This window comes from Triticum urartu, chromosome 2, assembly GCF_003073215.2.
Source record: "Triticum urartu cultivar G1812 chromosome 2, Tu2.1, whole genome shotgun sequence".
Lineage (NCBI taxonomy): Eukaryota > Viridiplantae > Streptophyta > Magnoliopsida > Poales > Poaceae > Triticum > Triticum urartu.
The window spans coordinates 144,847,203-144,867,309 of record NC_053023.1 but is presented as its reverse complement, the minus strand read 5'-3'; the positions used below and the strand labels follow the sequence as shown (position 1 = coordinate 144,867,309).

At 43.0% G+C, this 20,107-nt stretch overlaps 1 protein-coding gene across 1 annotated transcript; it reads left to right on the top strand.

The window, feature by feature from the left end:
* Positions 1-3,320: 3,320 nt before the first annotated feature.
* LOC125541298 (zinc finger protein ZAT6-like) lies at positions 3,321-3,962 on the top strand. The gene has a single exon (XM_048704743.1). It carries the CDS (start codon positions 3,321-3,323, stop codon positions 3,960-3,962), a length of 642 nt encoding a protein of 213 aa, XP_048560700.1.
* Positions 3,963-20,107: the final 16,145 nt, after the last annotated feature.

Sequence of the window (20,107 nt, the reverse complement as noted above, 5' to 3'; positions counted from 1 at the left end):
TGTAAATCAAGGCAAATGGAGACCAAAGCTCTGATACCACTTGTAGGATAGAAAGTATGTCTAGAGGGGGGTGATTAGACTACTTGACCAAATAAAAATCTAGCATTTTCCCAATTTTAAGTCTTGGCAGAGCATCTTAGCACAAGTCAAGTAAACAACCTACACATGCAAGTCTAAGAGTGTAGCAGCAGAATGTAAAACATTGCACATGAAGGTAAAGGGAGGAGTTTGGAGGGAGCAAACACAATGTAGACACGAAGAGTTTTGGCGTGGTTCCAATAGGTGGTGCTATCGTACATCCTCATTGATGGAGACTTCAACCCATGAAGGGTAACGGTTGCACGAGTCCATGGAGGGCTCCACCCACGAAGGGTCCATGAAGAAGCAACCTTGTCTATCCCACCATGGCCATCGCCCACGAAGGACTTTCCTCACTAGGGTAGATCTTCACGAAGTAGGTGATCTCCTTGCCCGTACAAACTTCTTGGTTCAACTCCACAATCTTGACGGAGGCTCCCAAGTGACACCTAACCAATCTAGGAGACACCACTCTCCAAAAGATAATAGATGGTGTGTTGATGATGAACTCCTTGCTCTTGTGCTTCAAATGATTGTCTCTCCAACACTCAACTCTCTCTCACAGATTTGGATTTGCTGGAAAGATGATTTGAGTGGAAAGCAACTTGGAGAAGGCTAGAGATCAAGATTCATATGGTTGGAATGGAATATCTTGACCTCAACACATGAGTAGGTGGTTCTCTCTCAAAAAATGTATGATGGAAGTGTAGGCATGTTCTGATGGCTCTCCTCACGAATGAAGAGTGGGTGGAGGGGTATTTATAGTCTCCACACAAAATCTAACCGTTACACACAAATCACCAAACTCGGTGGGACCAAATAATGAAACTCGGTTGGGCCGATTTAGTTCAAAATATGAACGTTAGGATTTTCGGTGGGACCTACATGTCAACTCAGTGAGACTGATTTCATTAGGGTTAGGGCATAACGTAATCTCGGTGAGACCGATTACACAAACTCGGTGAGACCGACTTTGGTAATAAGCTAACCAGAGAGTTGGTCAGGCAAACTCGGTGGGACCGATTCGCTCAACTCGGTGAGACTGAAACGTTACGCAGGGGAGAGTTTGCATTGCGAACTCGGTGGGGCCGATCGCTCATTTCGGTTGGACTGAAATGTTATGAAGGGAAACAAAGAGTTTACAATCCCATCTCGGTGAGACCGAAAAGACTAGGGTTTTGTGGCAGTGGCTATGTCAACTGAACTCAGTGGCGCCGGATAGAAAGTTTCGGTGGGGCCGAGTTTGACTTTTGGTTTGGTACATATGTGGATATGAGAAAGTGGTTGAGAGTTTTTGGAGCATATCACTAAGCATTTTGAGCAAGTAACCCATTAAGCAACACCTCATCCCATTTTAATAGTATTGGCTTTTCCTATGGACTCAGTGTGATCTTGGATCACTAAAAGGTAAAATGTAGAGTCTTGAGCCAATCTTTTGTCTTTAGCATTTTGAGGGGTCCACATTTCTAATCCATGCCATGCCAATCATTGAGCTTTTCTGAAATATTTATCTTGAAATAGTATTAGCTCAATGAGCTATATGTTGTTAGGAATTACCAAAACCACCCAGGGATAGTTGCGCTTTCAAACACACTTTAAATGTTTATGGTGTTTGTTGTGCACAAATGACCGATTTGTTGCAATAGGTTATGAACGCATGTTGGGAAGGTCTGAAGCACTTATTCATTATTGTTTCTGCATGGTCTTTCATGCCGTGATAGTTATGATCCATTTTAAAATATAAACATTGTTTCTGCATGATCATTTGTTGCAATAGGTTATGTAAGCATGTCGTGCAGTAAATGGAAATGTGTTGCATGCATGCATATATTTTGTTCATGTCATGTATCTATATCTATCTATACCAATATAAAAAGACCCAAAGGGGCAGATCCAATTGATCTCGGCCATCAAACTAAGTCAATCCAATGACCTAGACTGCTCCAATGGCGAGCATTCAACGTGCAATTAATATCATACAAAATATTGCACGAATCACAGAATTAAAACACAAATAATAACATACCAAATATCCGCGTGCAATTAATATATTGCCTAAATATTAATGTGCATTGCATGTGCGCATTTATTAGTTCCTCACAAAATGGCAAGATGAGGCGTCCATAAATCTTTTTAATCTGGCAAACATTTAAATTCGTCCACCACCAATGCACGCATATCTTCCCAGAAAGCACCACATACGTGTCACAAAAAGACCTAAGTATGTTAACGAACACATATCTGCCCTAACTTATCTTTCATGCTTTGCCGATCCATTTGAAAACATACATGCTACAATGAATGGAAATTTGTTGCATTCATGCCTACATTTTATTGTTGTGTGCTAGTGTTGAAAATATTCTGACGTTCTCCTCACAATTTTTTCACAAAAATGTGAAGGAAAATGCAAAAATGTAGAAAACATATAACACATATTGCATGCGGGGTTTTAACCGGTTGTCTTGTGATTGTGACTTGAGTAAAATCTAATGGTTAAGGAAGCGCCACTTTTTAAGCTTCAGTCGGCTGACGGCTACCATATCCCGAATTAAATGGAAAGATGAAGGCGTACATGAATATATAATCTCAAATGCAAAGATTTAGATTTTTCCTCCATCAATGCATGCATATCACCCCGAAAGCAACAGTGGAGGACGTAGATCCTGACCACAGAGGATGCCAACCTTCTCACTCGCAACAAAAATGCCAAGTATAATCATAAAAAATGCCAGTTTGTCATTCTACTATTATAATACACATAGTATTAGACAAAAAATGCAAGATATCTTTTTTGGCATTTTTGGAGGGGTGTACGTATGTTTCACACGAAGAACAAGTACGTTGACGAAGACTTATCTGCCGTAACAAACACACCCCATATCCCTCATGAAGGCCCTAGATCACACCAACATAGAACCCAATGACACCCCGACCGTCAGATCATCCATCGACACGATGATGACTTGATCACCAAGTGAGACACAAGCGCGCACACACGGCCTCTTGGTCGCATACGTGCGCCCCGACCCGCTTCCCTGCCATCGTGTAACCACCAGAGGAGAGCACAGTGCCACACCCCGCAATCCGCACTACCCTCACTTCCCCAGCGCCACTATATATGGCAAACCCAAATCACACCTCCATCTCAATCGCTCGCGCAGCCCAACACCCACAACTCTCCTACTTGTCCACCTCCCTTTTTGCTCCGGTCAACCCTGCATCGGGGCTGATCTCCGCCAGCCATGTCGCTTGACAACGTGTCCAGAAAGTCGCCCGTGCTGCTGCCGCCCCTGCCGCCAATGGACTCGTGGGCTTGGGGAGGGCATCGCTCCAGGCGCCGTCGCGGCAGCGTCAGATCTGTGGACGGCGCCGAGTCCGAGGAGGAGTACCTAGCACTCTCTCTCCTCATGTTGGCGCGCGGCGAGGTGGAGGACGGGAGCGTCGGAGGCGTCAAGGGCGTGGGAACGACGCCAACCAAGGCGCAGGGGTATGAGTGCTCCGTGTGCGGCAAGATCTATGCGTCCTACCAAGCATTGGGCGGCCACAAAAAGAGCCACAGGAAGCGGCCCATGGCGCCAACAGCATCGGTGGGCGGCGACGAGGTGTCCGGCGGCGCCCCCGTGGAGGCCAAGGTGCACCAGTGCACGCTCTGCCACCGCACGTTCCTGTCGGGACCGGCGCTGGGCGGGCACAAGCGCCTGCACTACGAGGGTGGCACCATGGCTAACGGGATCGGCAAGGACAAGGAGGCTGCCAAGGCGAAGGCGGCGTCGCTGCTGAGGGACTTCGACCAGAACCTACCGGCGTCGGTGGTGGCCGGGTACGAGGACGAGAGCCCGCCCCGGGATGCGAAGAAGGTGAGGTTGATGCTACTAGCAGTTTGATCACTGATCAGTGGCGGCCGAGGTGGCGGTGCAAGATTTAGGTTTTTTATTGATGGTTTTAGGAGGAATTCCTCTCTAGGTTTCGATTGTTAGTGGGTTGGTTCAATTTGTTCTGGCCCCAGATTGGAATTGTGTTGTTGATATGGTAAGTGCTTAGTGCTGACATGGCTAGTTGGTAATGTTATACTAAATTTGCTCACCAGTCCATATTTTGACTCTAGCTGTTTGATAAAGAATCCGACGGCTAGCTAGGAATGGGATATGACTTGCTTTGTAAACCTTTGATCAAAGCCATATAGAAACTTTTGAAGACCCCGATTGGGTGAATGCTATGCACGATGAACTACACAACCTCGAGGGGAATCAAGTTTGGACATTGGTTGAGAAGGCCAAGGATTAGCAAAACATCATCAGAACCAAATGTGTGTTTTGTAGCAAGCAAGATAAAGATGGACAAGACATATGCAACAAATCTCATCTTGTAGCTCAAGGTTACACAAGTTGACGGTATGGACTATGGTGAGACCTATGCCCCCGTTGCTAGACTTGAGCCCATTCGCATCTTTCTTGCTTATGCCAATTACCATGACATCACCCTCTACCAAATGGACATTAAAAATGCTTTCTTAAATGGTGAAATTGAGTAGGAAGTTTATGTTAAACAACCTCCCAGCTTTGTTAATCCCAAGAAACCAAACCATCTCTATAAACTTCGTAAAGCTCTCTATGGTCTCAAACAAGCACCTAGAGCTTGGTGCAAATGCTTGACCAAGTTTCTTCTTGAAAAGGCTTTGAGATTGGTAAAATTGATTCAACCTTGTTTACTAAGAGATTTAATGGTGAACTATATGTATGCCAAATATATGTTGATGATATCATATTTGGTTCTACTGACCCTTTCTTTAGTGAAAAGTTTGGAAGGTTGATGTCAGAAAAATATGAGATGTCAATAATGTGTCAACTCAAATTCTTCCTTGGTTTGCAAATCAAGAAAACTAGAGAAGGTACTTTTGTTTCTCAAACAAAGTATACCAAGGACTTATTCGAGAAGTTCAACATGAAAGAAAGCAAAGGTATGAAAACTCCCATGCCTACCACCAGACATCTTGACTTGAAAAGGATGGCAAACCAGTTTATTAAAAGGTTTATTGTTCCATGATTAATTCATTGCTATATCTATGTGCCTCCCGTCACGAAATTATGCTAAGTGTGTGCATGTGTGCACGATATCAAGCAACACCAAAAGATGTCATCTTAAGGCCATGAAAAAGAATTGTGAGATACTTGATACTGCTACGTCTTGAGCTTGCGTTGGTTTTCCCCAAAGAGGAAGGGATGATGTAGCAGAGTAGCGTAAGTATTTCCCTTAGTTTTTGAGAACCAAGGTATCAATCCAGTAGGAGCCCGCGCTCAAGTCCCTCGTACCTGCACAAAGCGATAGCTACTCGCAACCAACACGATTAGGGGTTGTCAAGCCCTTCATGGTCACTTCCGAGAGTGAGATCTGATAGATATAATATTTTTGGTATTTTTGGTATAAAGATGAAAAGTAAAAAGTAAAATCAAAGTAAAAAGCAAAGCAAGATTAAAGTAATGGAGATTGATATGATGAGAATAGACCCGGGGGACATAGGTTTCACTAGTGGCTTCTCTCAAGAGCATAAGTATTCTACGGTGGGTGAACAAATTACTGTTGAGCAATTGACAGAATTGAGCATAGTTATGAGAATATCTAGGCATGATCATGTATATAGGCATCACGTCCGTGACAAGTTGATCGAAACGATTCTGCATCTACTACTATTACTCCACTCATCGACCGCTATCCAGCATGCATCTAGAGTATTAAGTTAAAAACAGAGTAATGCCTTAAGCAAGATGACATGATGTAGAGAGATAAATTCATGCAATATGAAATAAACCCCATCTTGTTATCCTCGGTGGCAACGATACAATTCGTGCCTTGCCGCCCCTTCTGTCACTAGGTATGGACACTTCAAGATCGAACCCAAAGCTAAGCACTTCTCCCATGGCAAGAACTACCAATCTAGTTGGCCAAACCAAACGGATAATTCGAAGAGACTTGCGAAGATAACCAATCATACATAAAAGAATTCAGAGAAGATTCAAATATTATTCATAGATAGACTTGATCATAAACCCACAATTCATCGGTCTCAACAAACACACCGCAAAAGGAAGATTACATCGAATAGATCTCCACAAGAGAGGGGGAGAACTTTGTATTGAGATTCAAAGAGAGACAAGAAGCCATCTAGCTACTAACTATGGACCCGAAGGTCTGAGGTAAACTACTCACACTTCATCGGAGAGGCTATGATGATGTAGAATCCCTCCGTGATGACGGCCCTCTTCCGGCGGAGCTCTGGAACAAGCCCCAAGATGGGATCTCATGGATATAGAAAGTTGCAGCGGTGGAATTAGGTTTTTGGCTCCTGTTCTGATCGTTTGGGGGAACGTGTGTATATATAGGAGGAAGAAGTACGCCGGAGGAGCAATGAGGGGCCCACGAGGCAGGGGCGTGCCCTAGGAGGGTGCCCCCACCCTCGTGACCTCCTCTTTTGTTCCATGGAGCAGGGTCCAAGTATCCTGGATCATGTTTGGTGAGAAAATTACGTTCCCGAAGATTTTATTCCGTTTGGACTCCGTTTGATATTCCGTTTATCCGAAACACTAAAATAGGCAAAAAAACAACAATTCTGGGCTGGGCCTCCGGTTAATAGGTTAGTCCCAAAATAATATAAAAGTGGAAAATAAAGCCCAATATAGTCCAAAACAGTAGATAATATAGCATGGAGCAATCAAAAATTATAGATACGTTGGAGACGTATTAGACATCCCCAAGCTTAATTCCTGCTCGTCCTCGAGTAGGTAAATGATAAAAAGAGATTTTTTGATGCGGAGTGCTACTTGGCATAATTTCAATGCAAATCTTCTTAATTGTGGTATGAATATTCAGATTAGAAAGATTCAAGACAAAAGTTTATATTGACATAAAAATAATAATACTTCAAGCATACTAATAAAGCAATTATGTCTTCTCAAAATAACATGGCCAAAAAAAGTTATCCCTACAAAATCATATAGTCTGGCTATGCTCCATCTTCACCATGCAAAGTATTTAAATCATGCACAACCCCGATGACAAGCCAAGCAATTGTTTCATACTCTAACTTTTTCAAAACTTTTTCAATCTTCACGCAATACATGAGCGTGAGCCATGGATATAGCACTATGGTGGAATAGAATGGTGGTTGTGGAGAAGACAAAAAGAAGAAGATGTTCTCACATCAACTAGGCGTATCAACGGGCTATGGAGATGCCCATCAATAGATGTCAATGTGAGTGAGTAGGGATTTCCATGCAACAGATGCACTAGAGCTATAAGTATATGAAAGCTCGAAAAGAAACTAAGTGGGTGTGCATCCAACTTGCTTGCTCATGAAGACCTAGGGCAATTTTTGAGGAAGCCCATCATTGGAATATACAAGCCAAGTTCTATAATGAAAATTTTCCACTAGTATATGAAAGTGATAACATGAGAGACTCTCTACTATGATGATCATGGTGCTACTTTGAAGCACAAGTGTGGTAAAAGGATAGTAACATTGTCCCTTCTCTCTTTTTCTCTCATGATGTACTAGATGGTGGAAAGTTGCATGGCTATATATCTCGGAATGGCTATGGAAATGCCATAATAGGTAGGTATGGTGGCTGTTTTGAGGAAGATATATGGTAGGTGTATGATACCGGCGAAAGGTGCGCGGTATTAGAGAGTCTAGCAAAGTTGGAAGGGTGAGAGTGCGTATAATCCATGGACTCAACATTAGTCATAAAGAACTCATATACTTATTGCAAAAATATAGAAGTTATCAAAGCAAAGTATTACGCGCATGCTCCTAGGGGGATAGATTGGTAGGAAAAGACCATCGCTCATCCCCGACCGCCACTCATAAGGAAGACAATCAATAAATAAATCATGCTCCGACTTCATCACATAACGGTTCACCATACGTGCATGCTACGGGAATCACAAACCTTAACACAAGTATTCTTTAAATTCACAACTACTCAACTAGCATGACTTTAATATTATCACCTCCATATCTCAAAACAATTATCATGCTTCAATCTTTTCTTAGTATTCAACACACTCAAAAGAAAGTTTCACAATTCTTGAATACCAAGCATATTATTATTAAGCAAATTACCATGCTATTAAGAGACTCTCAAAATAATTTAAGTGAAGCATGAGAGATCAATAGTTTCTTTAAAACGAATCCACAACTGTTCTCTAAAAGATCTAAGTGAAGCACATAGAGCAAAATTATAACGCTCAAAAGATATAAGTGAAGCACATAGAGCAAAACTACGTAGCTCAAAAGATATAAGTGAAGCACATAGAGTATTCTATCAAATTTTAATTCATGTATGGCTCTCTCAAAATTTGTGTACAGAAAGGATGATTGTGGCATACTAAGACACAAAGACACAAATAATACAAGACGCTCCAAGCAAAACACATATCATGTTGGTGAATAAAAATATAGTTCCAAGTAAATTACCGATGGAAGTGGACGAAAGAGGGGATGCCTTCCGGGGCATCCCCAAGCTTTGACTTCTTGGTGTCCTTGGATTATATTGGGGGTGCCATGGGCATTCCCAAGCTTAGGCTCTTGCCACTCATTGTTCCATGATCCATCAAAAGAATTCACCCAAAACTTGAAAACTTCACAACACAAAACTCAAAATAGAAAACTCGTGAGCTCCGTTAGCGAAAGAAAACAAAAGACCACTTCAAGGTACCGTAATGAACTCATTCTTTATTTATATTCATGTTAAACCTACTGTATTCCAACTTCTCTATGGATTATAAACTATTTTACTAGCCATAGATTCATCAAAATAAGCAAACAACACACGAAAAACAGAATCTGTCAAAAACAGAACAATCTGTAGTAATCTGTAGCTAGCGCAAGATATGGAACCCCCAAAATTCCAAAATAAATTTCTGGACGTGAGAAATTTATCTATTAATAATATTCAAAAAGAATTAACTAAATAGAACTCTTAAAATAAAAATGGCAGCAGTTCTCGTGAGCACTAAAGTTTCTGTTTTTTACAGCAAGTTCAACAAGACTTTCTCCAAGTCTTCCCAACGGTTCTACTTGGCACAAACACTAATTAAACACAAAAAAACACAACCAAAACAGAGGCTAAATAATTTATTTATTACTAAACAGGAGCAAAAGGCAAGGAATAAAAATAAAATTGGGTTGCCTCCCAACAAGCGCTATCGTTTAACGCCCCTAGCTAGGCATAAAAGCGATGATAGATCTAGGTATTGCCATCTTTGGTAGGCAATCCATAAGTGTCTCTCATGATAGTTTCATATGGTAATTTTATTTTGTTTCTTGGAAAGTTTTCCATGACCTTTTTTAATGGAAATTGAAATCTAATATTCCCTTCCTTCATATCAATAATCGCACCAACCGTTCTAAGGAAAGGTCTACCAAGAATAATAGGGCAAGAAGGATTGCAATCTATATCAAGAACAATGAAATCTACGGGCACATAATTCCTATTTGCAACAATAAGAACATCATTAATCCTTCCCATAGGTTTCGTAATAGTGGAATCCGCAAGATGCAAGTTTAGAGAGCAATCATCAAAGTTACGGAAATCTAGTAGATCACACAAAGTCTTGGGAATAGTAGAGACACTAGCATCCAAATCACACAAAGCATAAAACTCATGATCTTTAATTTTAATTTTAATAGTTGGTTCCCACTCATCATAGAGTTTTCTAGGGATAGAAACTTTCAACTCAAGTTTTTCTTCATAAGATTGCATCAAGGCATCAACAATATGTTGGGTGAAGGCTTTATTTTGACTATAAGCATGTGGAGAATTTAGCACGGATTGCAACAAGGAAATACAAACAATTAAAGAGCAACTTTCTTAATTAAATTCCTTGAAGTCCAATATAGTGGGTTTAGCAACATCTAGATTTTTATTTCTTTCAATCCCACTTTCATCAATTTCATCGTAAAGATCTAAACACTCCGAATTTTTAGAACGCTTTCTAGGTAAAGGAAGATCATATTCAGTTTCATCAAGATTCATATTGCAAAATAAAGATTTAATAGGAGAAACATCAATAACTTTTAGATCTTTATCTTGATTTCATAGGTATTGGAAGAACACGCTTTAATAAAGGCATCTTTGGAAGCGCGCATCCTAGCGGTTCTTTCCTTACACTCATCAATTGAAATTCTCATGGCTTTTAGAGACTCATTGATATCATGCTTAGGTGGAATAGATCTAAGGTTCAAAGAATCAACATCAAGAGCAATTCTATCAACGTTCCTAGCCAAATCATCAATCTTAAGCAATTTTTATTCAATCATAGCATTAAAATTCTTTTGCGAAGAAATAAATTCTTTCATATTAGATTCAAAATCAGAGGGTATCTTATTATAATTTCCATAAGAGTTATTGTAGGAATTCCCATAATTATTAGAAGGATTACTAGGATATGGCCTAGGATTAAAATTCCCTCCATAAGCGTTGTTACCAAAATTATTCCTACCAACAAAATTCACATCCATAGATTCATTGTTATTCTCAATCAAAGTAGACAAAGGCATATCATTAGGATCAGAAGAAACACTCTTAGTAGCAAATAATTTCATCAGTTCATCCATCTTTCCACTCAACACATTAATTTCTTCTATCGCATGCACTTTTTTATTAGAAGATCTTTCAGTATGCCATTGAGAATAATTAACCATAATATTATCTAGGAGCTTAGTAGCATCTCCTAAAGTGATTTCCATAAAAGTGCCTCCCACGGCCGAATCTAAAAGATTTCTAGAAGCAAAATTCAATCCGGCATAAAATTTTTGTATAATCATCCACAAATTCAAACCATGAGTAGGGCAATTACGTATCATTAATTCCATTCTCTCCCAAGCTTGTGCAACATGTTCATGATCAAGTTGTTTAAAGTTCATAATATCGTTTCTAAGACAGATGATCTTAGCGGGAGGAAAATACTTAGAGATAAAATCATCTTTGCACTTGTTCCATGAATCAATACTATTCTTAGGCAAAGACGAAAACCAAGCTTTAGCACGATCTCTAAGTGAAAAAGGAAATAGCTTCAATTTAACGACATCATTATTGACATCTTTTTTCTTTTGCATATCACATAAATCAACGAAGCTATTCAGATGAGTAGCGGCATCTTCACTAGGAAGGCCGGCGAATTGATCTTTCATAACAAGATTCAACAAAGCAGTATTAATTTCACAAGATTCAGCATCAGTAAGAGGAGCAATCGGAGTGCTAAGGAAATCATTATTATTGGTATTGGTGAAGTCACACAATTTAGTAGTATCTTGAGACATCGCGACAAACAAGCAAACTAACACACGAGCAAACAAAAAGCAAACGGGAAAAAAGAGGCAAATAGAGAGGGAGGATAGAGAGAGAGGGCGAATAAAACAGCAAGGGTGAATTGGGGGAGAGGAAAACGAGAGGCAAATGGCAAATAATGTAATGCGAGAGATAGGGATTGTGATGGGTACTTGGTATGTTGACTTTTTGCGTAGACTCCCCGGCAACGGCGCCAGAAATCCTTCTTGCTATGTCTTGAGCTTGCGTTGGTTTTCCTTGAAGAGGAAGGGATGATGCAACAGAGTAGCGTAAGTATTTCCCTCAGTTTTTGAGAACCAAGGTATCAATCCAGTAGGAGCCCACGCTCAAATCCCTCGTACCTGCACAAAGCGATAGCTACTCGCAACCAACGCGATTAGGGGTTGTCAAGCCCTTCACGGTCACTTACGAGAGTGAGATCTGATAGATATAATATTTTTGGTATTTTTGGTATAAAGATGCAAAGTAAAAAGTAAAAGCAAAGTAAAAAGCAAAGCAAGATTAAAGTAATGGAGATTGATATGATGAGAATAGACCCGGGGGCCATAGGTTTTACTAGTGGCTTCTCTCAAGAGCATAAGTATTCTACGGTGGGTGAACAAATTACTATTGAGAAATTGACAGAATTGAGCATAGTTATGAGAATATCTAGGCATGATCATGTATATAGGCATCACATCCGTGAAAAGTAGATCAAAACGATTCTGCATCTACTACTATTACTCCACTCATAGACCGCTATCCGGCATGCATCTAGAGTATTAAGTTAAAAACAGAGTAACGCTTTAAGCAAGATGACATGATGTAGAGAGATAAATTCATGCAATATGAAATAAACCCCATCTTGTTATCCTCGGTGGCAACGATACAATACGTGCCTTGCTGCCCCTTCTGTCATTGGGTAAGGACACCGCAAGATTGAACCCAAAGCTAAGCACTTCTCCCATGGCAAGAACTACCAATCTAGTTGGCCAAACCAAACGGATAATTCAAACAGACTTGCAAAGATAACCAATCATACATAAAAGAATTCAGAGAAGATTCAAATATTATTCATAGATAGACTTGATCATAAACACACAATTCATTGGTCTCAACAAACACACCGCAAAAAGAAGATTACATCGAATAGATCTCCACAAGAGAGGGGGAGAACTTTGTATTGAGATTCAAAGAGAGAGAAGAAGCCATCTAGCTACTAACTATGGACCCCGAAGGTCTGAGGTAAACTACTCACACTTCATCGGAGAGGCTATGATGATGTAGAAGCCCTCCGTAGTGACGGCCCTCTTCCGGCGGAGCTCCGGAACAAGCCCCAAGATGGGATCTCATGGATACAGAAAGTTGCGGCGGTGGAAATAGGTTATTGGCTCCTGTTCTGACCGTTTGGGGGTACGTGTGTATATATAGGAGGAAGAAGTACGCCGGAGGAGCAACGAGGGGCCCATGAGGTAGGGGGCGCGCCCTAGGGGGGGCCCCACCCTCGTGACCGCCTCTTTTGTTCCTTGGAGCAGGGTCCAAGTCTCCTGGATCACGTTCGGTGAGAAAATCACGTTCCCGAAGATTTTATTCCGTTTGGACTCCGTTTGATATTCCGTTTATTCGAAACACCGAAATAGGCAAAAAACAGCAATTCTGGGCTGGGCCTCCGGTTAATAGGTTAGTCCCAAAAATAATATAATAGTGGAAAATAAAGCCCAATATAGTCCAAAACAGTAGATAATATAGCATGGAGCAATCAAAAATTATAGATACGTTGGAGACGTATCAGATACATACACCAAACTTTAGCATTTGGTATTCGAAAGAATCTTCTTTCAAACTTTTTGGCTCTTCTGACTCGGACTATGCCGGAGACAAGTGAGGGAGTCCTGGATTAGGGGGTCCTCGGGCAGCCGGACTATATACTTTGGCTGGACTATTGGCTATGAAGATACAAGATTGAAGGCTTCGTACCTTGTTCGGGTGGGACTCTCCTTTGCATGGAAGGCAAGCTTGGCGATTCGGATATGTAGATCTCCTTCTCTGTAACTGACTCTGTGTAACCCTATCCCCCTCCGGTGTCTATATAAACCGGAGGGTTTAGTCCGTGGGACAAAAACAATCATAATCATAGGCTAGCTTCTAGGGTTTAGCCTCTACGATCTCGTGGTAGATCAACTCTTGTAATACTCATATCATCAAGATCAATCAAGCAGGAAGTAGGGTATTACCTCCATTGAGAGGACCTGAACCCGGGTAAACATTGTGTCCCCCACCTCCTGTTACCATCAGCCTTAGACGCACAGTTCGGGACCCCCTACCCGAGATCCGCCAGTTTTGCCACTGACATTGGTGCTTTCATTGAGAGTTCCACTGTGCCGTCATGATAAAGGCTTGATGGATCCTTCGATCATCGGCAACGATGCGATCCAGGGTGAGGTTTTTCTCCCCGGACAGATCTTTGTATTCGGCGGCTTCGTACTGCGGGCCAACTCGCTTGGCCATCTAGAGCAGATCGATAGCTATGCCCCTGGCCATCAGGTCAGATTTGGAAGCTTGAACTACACTGCCGACATCCGCGGAGACTTGATCTTCGACGGATTCAAGCTCATGTCAGGTGCGCCGCACAGTCACGACGAGCATGACTTAGCTCTGCCATCGGACGGTGTTCGGGAGATCGCACCTGCGGCTACTCCGGCCCTCAATCCGAAGCAGAACGTGCCAGCCGAGGACGGGTGGATGGACCCTGCCACAAAGGCCACACAGTCAGCTGCGATAGAGCCGAATACTGCCTTCAAATCCTATGAGACCCGTGTTACCGGACCCTTGGATTCGTCCCCGGCCACAAGCTCCAAACCGCCTGCGTCCGTGCCTATCCAATCTGATTGGGAACCGGTCATGGAGTTTACCTTCACGGATATTTTTCAGCACTCGCCCTTGGGCGACGTGCTAGATTCATTGAGGTCTCTCTCCTTGTCAGGAGACCGTTGGCCGAACTGTGTCTGGCTCGAGTGGGAAGTGGACGACGAAGGAATTCGTTCCCCACCCACCACCCACTTAATAGCCACTGTCGACGACTTAACCGACATGCTTGATTTCGACTCTGAAGACATCGACGGTATGGACGAAGATGCAGGAGAGGAACATGAACCACCGCCCTGTACCGCCCATAGGGCGGTGGACAGCCACTTCATCACACGATATATACATGGTGGATACACCCAAAGAAAACAACGACGAGGAACGGAAGGATGCAGCGAAGGATAGTCCCCTCGAGAAGCAACCAAAGCGACGACGTAGGCGCCGCTCCAAATCCCGCCTCAGCAAAAACAGCGATAACAGCGCAAGAAAGAATAGTACCCCGGTCGACTCCAAAGGAAATGACGACCACATGGACCCAGCGATGGAGCAGGATGAGCCAGCGGACGGCGAACATAGTACGGAGCCGCTGTCCGATCACGGCGACGCCGAGGGTAAAGCTCATCAACCTGTCTCCGGAGAGGAGAACAGTCCAGACGATGATGCACACATCATCCCGGAAAGGCACTTGGAACAAGAAAACCTCCATAGAAGGCTTATTGCCACCGCGAGGAGCTTGAAGAAGTAGAAGAAAAGGCTTAAGGCCGCGCAGAATACGCTCGACAACAGATGGAACAAAGTGCTTGACACTAAAGAAAAGTACGGCGGCAGTCGCCACACAAAGAGCTATCCAAAGTGCAAGCTGCTGCCTGAATTCGACGACGAGGCTTTAGAGCCCATTCAGCCGAAAAATAAAATGGCCGATCAGCCGGATCGACCACCCCGTGGCCGCGACAGGGCGGCTAATGACGTCGCACACAAGTCAGCGCACGATTTACGTGAAGACCTGCACAAAAAAGCCGATATGGCCAGGTCCATCTACGGATCTAGGAAGCGCGCTCCGGCACAGAATCAGGGCCGCCCAAACGACTATATTGACCGAATAACAACTCAGAATCAACACCAAACGCTACAACCGTTAGAAGAATGCCATGACACATCCAAATACAGGGGTGCCGCGCACCCCCTATGCTTCTCCGATGTGGTGCTGGATCATGAATTTCCAGAGGGATTCAAACCCGTGAACATAGAGGCATACGACGGAACGACGGGCCCTGGGTCTGGATTGAGGACTTTATCCTTCACATCCACATGGCTCGCGGAGATGATCTCCACGCCATCAAATACCTACCCCTCAAGTTGAAAGGACCACCTTGGCACTAGCTGAAAAGCCTCCCCGAAAACTCAATTGGAAGCTGGGAAGAGCTTGAGGATGCTTTTAGTGCCAATTTTCAAGGGACCTATGTCCGACCTCCGGACGCAGACGATTTAAGTCACATAATTCAACAACTCGGAGAGTCATCCCAAAAGCTTTGGAATAGATTTCTCACGAAAAAGAATCAAATCATCGACTGCCCGGATGCCGAAGCCTTAGCGGCTTTCAAGCACAGTGTCCGGGAAGAATGGCTCGCCAGACACCTTGGCCAGGAAAAGCCGAGGACAATGATAGCCCTAACAAGCCTTATGACCCGCTTTTGCGTGGGCGAAGACAGTTGGCTGGCCCGTAGCGGCACCAGCAACCCAGGTACATCCGAAGTCAGGGATGGCAACGGGAAACCACGACGCAATAAAAGCAAGCGTCGAAACAACGAAGACAGCCTAGAGAACACGAAGGTAAATGCCGGATTCAAGGGCTCTCGACCCGGTCAATGGAAAAAGCCATTTAAAGGCAGCAGAAATGGACCGTCCAGCCTAAACAAGATTCTACATAGATTATGTCAGATTCATGGCACCTCCGACAAACCTACAAATCACACCAACAGAAAATGCTGGGTCTTCAAGCAGGCTGGCAAACTAAACGCCGAACACGAGGGGAGGGAGACACCAAGCGAAGACGAGGATGAGCCTCGCCAGCCGAACACTGGGGGACAGAAAAAATTCCCACCAGAGGTCAAAACAGTGAACATGATTTACGCAACTCACATACCGAAGAGGAGGTGCTAACGCGCACTCCGAGACATATACGCCATGGAGCCCGTCACCCCCAAGTTCAGCCCTTGGTCGGCCTGCCCGATCACTTTTGATCGCAGGGATCACCCGACTAGTATCCGACACAGAGGATCGGCTGCCTTGGTGCTGGACCAAATAATTGACGGATACCATCTCACCCGAGTCCTGATGGACGGCGGTGATGTCTACTACACAACCTTCTTCTTGTAGACGTTGTTGGGCCTCCAAGTGCAGAGGTTTGTAGGACAGTAGCAAATTTCCCTCAAGTGGATGACCTAAGGTTTATCAATCCGTAGGAGGCGTAGGATGAAGATGGTCTCTCTCGAGCAACCCTGCAACCAAATAATAAAGAGTCTCTTGTGTCCCCAACACACCCAATACAATGGTAAATTGTATAGGTGCACTAATTCGGCGAAGAGATGGTGAAACAAGTGGTATATGGATAGTAGATAAAGGTATTTGAAATCTGAAATAATAAAAACAGCAAGGTAGCAAGTGATAAAAGTGAGCGTAAACGGTATTGCAATGCTAGGAAACAAGGCCTAGGGTTCATACTTTCACTAGTGTAAGTCCTCTCAACAATATTAACATAATTGGATCATAAAACTATCCCTCAACATGCAACAAAGAGTCACTCCAAAGTCACTAATAGCGGAGAACGAACGAAGAGATTATGGTAGGGTACGAAACCACCTCAAAGTTATTCTTTCCAATCATTCCGGTGGGCTATTCCTATAAGTGTCACAAACAGCCCTAGAGTTCGTACTAGAATAACACCTTAAGACACAAATCAACCAAAACCCTAATGTCACCTAGATACTCCAATGTCACCTCAAGTATCCGTGGGTATGATTATACGATATGCATCACACAATCTCAGATTCATCCATTCAACCAACACAAAGGACCTCAAAGAGTGCCCCAAAGTTCTACCGGAGAATCACGACGAGAACGTGTGCCAACCCCTATGCATAGGTTCATGGGCGGAACCCGCAAGTTGGTCACCAAAACATACATAAAGTGAATCACGTGAAATCCCATTGTCACCACAGATATCCACGACAAGACATACATCAAGTGTTCTCAAATCTTTAAAGACTCAATCCGATAAGATAACTTCAAAGGGGAAACTCAATTCATTACAAGAGAGTAGAGGGGGGGGGAAGAAACATCATAGGATCCAAATATAATAGCAAAGCTCGCGATACATCAAGATCATATCACCTCAAGAACACGAGAGAGAGAGATCAAACACATAGCTACTGGTACATACCCTCAGCCCCGAGGGAGAACTACTCCCTCCTCGTCATGGAGAGCACCGGGATGATGAAGATGGCCACCGAAGAGGGATTGCCCCCTCCGGCAGGGTGCCGGAACGGGTCTAGATTGGCTTTCGGTGGCTACGGAGGCTTCCTTTACCTCTCGACCATTTTGAGACTCCTTGTCATGTCCGTGATCTCATCCGGGACTCCAAACAAACTTCGATCACCAAAACACATAACTCATAATACAAATTGTCATCGAACGTTAAGCGTGCGGACCCTACGGGTTCGAGAATTATGTAGACATGATGAAGACACATCTCCGGTCAATAACCAATAGCGGAACCTGGATGCTCATATTGGCTCCTACATATTCTACGAAGATCTTTATCGGTCAAACCGCATAACAACATACATTATTCCATTTGTCATCGGTATGTTACTTGCCTGAGATTCGATCATCGGTATCATCATACCTAGTTCAATCTCGTTACCGGCAAGTCTCTTTACTCATTCCGCAATGCATCATCCTGTAACTAACTCATTAGTCACATTGCTTGCAAGGCTTATAGTGATGTGCATTACCGAGAGGGCCCAAAGATACCTCTCTGATACTCGGAGTGACAAATCCTAATCTCGATCTATGCCAACTCAACAAACACCTTTGGATACACCTATAGAGCATCTTTATAATCACCTGGTGACGTTGTGACATTTGATAGCACACAAGGTGTTCCTATGGTATTCGGGAATTGCATAATCTCTTAGTTAGAGGAATATGTATAAGTCATGAAGAAAGCAATAGCAATAAAACTAAACGATCATTGTGCTAAGCTAATTGATGGGTCTTGTCCATCACATCATTCTCTAATGATGTGATCCCGTTAATCACATGACAAGACATGTCTATGGTCAGGAAACTTAACCATCTTTGATTAACGAGCTAGTAAAGTAGAGGCATACTAGGAACACTCTGTTTGTCTATGTATTCACACATGTACTAAGTTTCCGGTTAATACAATTCTAGCATGAATAATAAACATTTATCATGATATAAGGAAATATAAATAACAACTTTATTATTGCCTCTAGGGCATATTTTCTTCACAATGGTCCAATTAGTTTTTGTTCTAGTGCTTTATTTATTGTAAATTTTTGCTGATGCGGTGACCCTGTTTTTGAGCTTGCATGTCAAATTTATATGGTCCAAAGTAGTTGTGATGCATGATATAGCCTCTAGACACTTGTAGGAGTAGTTGCTATCTATTTTGTTGAGTTTGGTTCACTTTTATTTTGAGTTACGAAAAATTTTAGAAAATTTTCAAGGCAAGAAAAATGTCTAGGAAAATGTACCAAGGTGGTTCTTCGAGGAAGCAAGCATCGAGGCTCGTGATACGTGAGCCGGACCTTGAACCACCAAGGGAAGCTCAAGTGCGGCCTTGTGAATGGACGTCGGATGAATTCATGGTTCATGCAGGTTTCAAGGATGAGTTTGATGCATACATACGAAATGCCGGCCTTGAGGACTTCTTGTCAGACAAGTGCCGATAATACTATTACCTCACCGATTCCTTTTTGCGGAGGTTTGAATTTTCATCTAAGCGCAATACCCATACTGTTTTATTTGATCTTTATGATGAATCATATACCATGGTCCTTGAAGATTTTAATACTGCATGCAAAATCCAATAGTGTGGCATTCATAGTGAGCGTCACAAATATGAATACAATGATTTCCTTGCTAGCATCACTGTGGGAGAAACTAGAAATATCACACAAGCCTCCATGGGAAGAATTCATTTCCCTGCCATACATTATTTTGCTCTCTTTATAGGTAGATGCATTAATGGTAAACATGATCATAACCACCTTTGTGCATCGGATCTTAGTGTCCTCAAGTGTGCAGTGTTGGGTGATAAGCGATATAATCTAGGGGCCATTATTGCTAGGAGGTTACACCTTAATGCTAAAGATGGAGATTTATTTGGCGGGATTTATGCAACTTGTTTAGCCAATTATCTCGGAGTACCCATAAGGGGGAATGACATAGAGTTGCCACCCCTTTTCTTGATTATAATGCTTTGGTGAGCTATCAGTCTCTTGAGAGGAACGAACAGTCCCTCCAGTACCGATTAATCTTTGACAGACGGCGTGCTGTCCATGTTACCATTCCTACTCTTTTCTTATTTAACTTTCAGGCAAAAGGGAGATATTTTATAACCAGAGAGGAGGCAAACAAGTATGAGAGGGAGACGGAGGCCGCTCGCCTCCAAGAAGCGACTCGCCAAGCGGTAGCTGCTGCAGCATAGTACAACCCCAACTACGATTTCGGGTATCATCCGGGGTAGTCGTGGGCATAGACCAACTTAGGCCGAAAGCCTAAACTTGGGGGAGTACGTATTTCTCACCGAC